Source organism: Montipora capricornis, chromosome 2 (genome assembly GCF_036669925.1).
Source record: "Montipora capricornis isolate CH-2021 chromosome 2, ASM3666992v2, whole genome shotgun sequence".
In the NCBI taxonomy this organism is placed as follows: Eukaryota; Metazoa; Cnidaria; class Anthozoa; order Scleractinia; family Acroporidae; genus Montipora; species Montipora capricornis.
The window spans coordinates 41,020,065-41,025,649 of NC_090884.1; the positions used below are offsets into that span (position 1 = coordinate 41,020,065).

Here is a 5,585-nt window from a genome sequence, read left to right on the forward strand (position 1 = left end):
GAAAAAATTCCTGTCATCTTTAGAAAAAATAAGCACGCATTGCGTAGAAATAATACAATGAAAATAGTAGCAAAGATGATTATAATCTTTAAATTATAAGTAAACGATGATTAGTCATGGTTTAATAACAAGAAGTGCTTTAATTTTGTTTTAAATCTTGAAGAGGGTACGTTTTTAACATCTTCAGGAATTTTTTGCCATAGATCAGTACCTACGTAAGATATGGACTGTTTGCCTATATTTGTGCGTACCCGTGGCTTGTGTAGATTTTTCTTCAACTGCGTATCTAGTATTATAGGCATGAACACTACTTGCATATCGAAAAAAATCTCGAAATATATCCGGTAATTCACCTTTATGCCATTGGTAAGTAAGTTTCAAAACAAAGGAACAAAAGACATTTTCCACTGTGAGAATATCAAGTAGATTCATCAAAGGTAAAGCGCTTACAGTATTAGGCCCGTAAGCTGTGGCGAAGAAAATAAGTCTGACAACATGGTTTAATTTTGTTTGCAAATTTGGAAGGTGTGTTTTATAAGTACTTCCAGGAGCATGATAGAATGCCATATGATATATGTGGATACAGAAGCATAATTTGAGCATAATGGTACTTGTGGAGCATAATTTTAAGCAGAATAGCCATTTTTCGAGCAGAATGGGCTAGCAGAATGTGGAAAGGCCCTAAGAGGGTTCTGAATGCCACAACACTACGTCACAGGGAAAACCAAGGGAAAAACCCCTTGTCACGTTACGTTGTCAGCTTCGTTCCCAAGCCCTAACACACATCACCAAAATAAACGCAGAACGTCCTCAAGGAAATGTATTTGGGAATTATTATTTTCTCTACTGTGTTTTTGGTAAGTGCCTTTTTCATCTCTCACAAATATATGGGGCTCGATTTAGTTAACGAGGTGACTCTCAGCTTCTGGAGTGGCTTCGTTACATTCCTGAGCAAAAGGTATCACATTGTCATAGAGCTACAAAAAAAATATTCAACCTTGAAATTCGAAACTGCTTCATAGCGCTTGAATCGCAACCACAACTTCAAGGCCACTAAGTTATCAATGTTTTAGTTCCACCGCAGCTCGCAAGTTTAGACTAAAGACTTGTGAGTTAACTTGTTGGTAGTTCATATTAACTTGTTACAAAAGAGGTTAATACGCAATAAGAAGCGTATTGCGCAATTAACCTCTTGTAACAAGTTTTACTTCGATTCAGCATTAAAGGATAACGGGATTGAGAATCTAAATTATAAATAAGAGACACGACCTTACATGGCTGTAGCTTTGAACTTCATCGTGTATAAATAAAGGTTGTAAGTGTGTATGTCTTATTTTCAATTAAAGCCCCAAATAAAAAAAAAAATATCGCGTAAGCAAAATTCCATTGCACTGACGAAACCGCAGGTTTCTCAAACTGTACTTGAAAATGAAAATATGAGCGAAATCGTGAATAAAACGGCTTACCTCGACTTATATGTGAGGCTTCTTGCCTTCTGTATGGTTTTTGTAACGCCTTAAGTAAATTTCCGGGGAGTTTTTGGTCGTTTTCAACGTCGGTGTTTTCGCTCTTGTATGTTAATTAGTTTAAAGGCTGGTTTCCGTAAGATCTGCAACGGTCTGCGACATGATCGAAGTAGAACTAGATTCAACTTTCCCGACCATTACTACCGTGTCGCAGACTTATCGCAGACCGTTGCAGATCATATGGAAACTAGGCTTAATATATTAATGTAAGCTTACATACGGAGTGAAAACACCGTCACAACATTGTATGAGCCCGTCTGAAGAGATATACATCTCTTGTCATACAAAAAGCGGAGAAATTCATCGTGTCGAGAGTATATACCTCTTTCAAGACCCGCTCAGATTGGCACACAAATAACTGTATGCGTTGATGTATCACGAACACACCTGTACCATGATGGATATATAGTGCTGAGTTTTTAAAGTTACCCTCTCATTACAATAATATATTTTTTTGGCCGTAATTCTTAAGCAATTATTGGATGAGGTTGAGCATGATATTACAAATTATTGGAGGAGGTTGAGTATCATGCTAAGAATATTATGCAGACATGTCACTCAATGAGTGTGTTGTCCACTTCAGCCTAAATCAAAACATCTTTAAATGTTGTCTATTGCATTGTACGTCAGCTGTTAAAAATATTGAAAGTCTTCATTTACAATGATTAGGAGTGACACAATCTCACAAGAAAAAAATGGGCAAATGTTTTGAACAAATGCATGCTGTTGAAGGTGATGATGAAAATTATTATAACAAAATAAAATAAAATAATATATATATATATATATATATATATATATAATTTTTATAAGTTTTTATATACAAGTTTATAAATTTCTGTATAAGTTTATAAGTTTTTATTATATGGCTTGTGTTTGTAGCCGCTCTGATTGGCTAATAATTCAGTTCATTTTTTTAACTGAATTATTAGCCAATCAGAGCATGCGTTATATCGGCTACAAACACAAGCCGTATAATAAAAACTTATAAACTTATACAGAAATTTATAAACTTGTATATAAAAACTTATGAAAATTATATATATATATTATTTTATTTTATTTTGTTATAATAATTTTCATCATCACCTTCAACATCATGCATTTGTTCAAAACATTTGCCCATTTTTTTCTTGTGAGATTATGTGTCACTCATAATCATTGTAAATGATGAAGACTTTCAATATTTTTAACAGCTGACGTACAATGCAGCTGTTAAAATAATGTGACTGAATTGTAGGGCATTATTCTCCCGTAATGCCCACGGGCCGATTATAAGCTTGCAAAAACAAAGCAAAAGGTAATTAAAAAACCATATAATAAACTACTTACTAACCGAGCTACAACAAGTTGCAAAAATATTGGAGACACTTCACCTTCTTGTGGTGTAATCAATTTCCCTATTATCTCTCACACTGCAGCCCCCCTCCCCCCCCCCTTATCAGTGTTGCTAGCAAGACAAAAAAATGTTGGAAACTTAAGCAGTCAACATTGAAAGGGGGAGAGGGGAGAGGAAGTGGGAAAGGTTTAAATTCTAGATATGGTGGGCACTGGAAGCTGGAAAAGGTGTTTTTTAATGAAAGTGTCTCAACAAATTTGCAACTTGTTGTAGCTCAAGCCGTACTGGGGAATATTGGCCCTCAGTCGTTTTTGTATGGACCTCGCTGTGCTTGGTCTATACTGCCTCGACCTCGGGCCAATATTCCCCAGTACGGCCCTCACGCTCGGTTAGTAAGAAGTTAATAATTTCTGTAGAAGTTTATGATTTCTGTAACTAATAATAATAATAATAATAATAATAATAATAATAATAATAATAATAATAATAATAGGTCTTTATTGTTTTTAAAGCAAAAATACATGCTAAAACAAGAACACTTACATTAAAAATAGCAGAAAGAATTAATTAGAATTACAAGGCTATCGACATTACATAAAATAGACATTACATTAAACAGCTACTCTATATTAATAAAAAAAACCTGTTAAAAAAACTGTTTTTAAGACGCTGGGTATTAACCCTAGGGAGTTGACTTCTAGGAACTCGTAGGCGCGCTGAGCTTTCTTTTCTGAGTTACTGGTGCTTCAGAAACTATTTACTGCTAAATCCTGATAAATCCAAACTTATGGTGTTTGGTACCAGAAAAATGCTACCCAAGCTTCAAGATATCACCTTATCTTTATTAGGGAAGGACGTATCACCTAGTGAAACTGCAAACAACCTGGGAGTGTTATTGGACCCTCATTTATCGTATTATTAAGACCGTTTCGTCATGCATGTCTTCTCTCGGGCAAATTAACTGCGTCAAACATGCATTCGACAGAAAGACCCTTTTGATAGTTATGAATGCCTTAGTTTTTAGCAAATTGTTTTATTGTTCGAACATGTGGGCCAACTGCTCAAAGTTAAATATCGACAAACTACAATCGGTACAAAACTTCTAAGGGATTTTTTAGGAAGTAATTGATATTGTGATAGAGCGGTTTTCAATTGAGTGTCGAAAGTAATTAGTGAATTACTTTGGTTTATGATTACTTAACTCAGTGATTGGTTCAAAGTTCTCGCGCCACTTTTTCAACCAATCAGAAGTGAAACCAAAACCAATCGTGGCTCGCGTGTGCACATTTTCCCGCGCTTTGTGTCGGATATGTGTAATTACTTCGAGTTTTGATTGGTTTACTGGATTGTCTCCGTCCTTTTTCATTGGCCAAAGTAATTACTTTGGTTTTGGTTTTACGACACTCATTTGAAAACCGCTCTAAGTAGTTATAAATGTAAATTTGATAGTGATGAGTAGACTATTTTAAAGTGCCACTATGATCAGATTTTTACCTCTTGATTTTTTAAGGCGTATCACAAAGATTTCTATGAAAGAATGAAAATGCCGTTTACCGTTTGTAAATACCTGCATTAGTTCCAGAGATATTTAAGTTTGAAAAATGTGTAAAATAAGCAAATGAGATGACTGATGATGTTATACCCTCCCACAAACTCAAGGCAACGTATTTATATGCTTGTTGGATCATGTATATGAGACACCATTTGCAAATATGAAAATAGAACGCCAAAGGTGGCCAGAAATGCCTTTAATATTGGAGAGGTCTAGAACCCAGTATGTTGCCATGGTAACGAAACTTTTAAGCTCAAATTGTGGAGCACATTTAGTAGAATCTTATTGCAAAGAATCAAATATTTCTGATGCAAATTGGCTGAGATATCCTTTTTTACTCGTGGATATATCCACGAGTTTTGGTGAGGTTCTTTATGCAAATATGTCACTCCTGCGTAACCGGAAGTTCGATCTAATAAGCCAATCACCAATCAGGATGGATAATCACAACACAGCTTAGAAAGCTGTGACTTCCTGTTCGCGTGGTTGTGCGCCGCCATTGCTGTATCCGCTTTTATACTTAAGTGTTTGAGCACCTTCCGCTGCATTTAGAAGCAAGAAACGGAAGAATTAAAGAAATGGCTTTCTTCGAAGGTGAAGCAAAATATTCTGAACAAGTACAGATTGATGCAATTAGTTGTGTACCGCCTTTCACTGACCAACGCGAAGACTTTAATACGTACGAGTGTAGAAATGGAATCGACAGACACAATGTGAGAAGACAGTGCTGTTCATCCCCTAAGCTCACGGGGAATAAATAAATTCCATTTGGAAGGTGACTGCCATTTGGAGAGTAACACCGAAGCTATCAAAGTATACCTATGTTTATCAAAGCTATCACGAAGTTCTGCAAGCTATGAGTCATCAAAACAAATCAAACTGATCCAAATCCATCAAATCCAAGCAATCCAGAACATATCAGAGACATACATATCAGAAAAGCATAAAACCATTTAAGAAAAGCTATGCAGAGCTTAAGGCTAAACCAAACTGAAATTTGTCAAGGTCAAGACTCTATAATTTAGACATTCCATGTCAAAAGTGATTCAGTCTTTTTCGTGATAACACATGGCCCTGGATATGTATGCACTTGCTGTGATCATTCATGGTTCAGATCATCTGTTTCTAAGTGTATCAGTATCAAATATAGTGAAAAATATTCGCAAGG

General features: G+C 35.6%; 1 protein-coding gene across 2 annotated transcripts in view; it reads left to right on the plus strand.

The window, feature by feature from the left end:
* The first annotated feature begins 762 nt into the window (after window positions 1-762).
* LOC138021710 (tumor necrosis factor receptor superfamily member 16-like) overlaps window positions 763-5,585 on the plus strand; it is a 22,727-nt gene continuing 17,904 nt past the window's right edge. For both annotated transcript variants that reach the window (XM_068868678.1, XM_068868690.1), the window contains exon 1: window positions 763-857. In XM_068868678.1, the coding sequence (XP_068724779.1) occupies window positions 819-857 (39 nt within the window). In that variant the 5' untranslated portion in view covers window positions 763-818. The remainder of the gene's footprint in view (window positions 858-5,585) is intronic.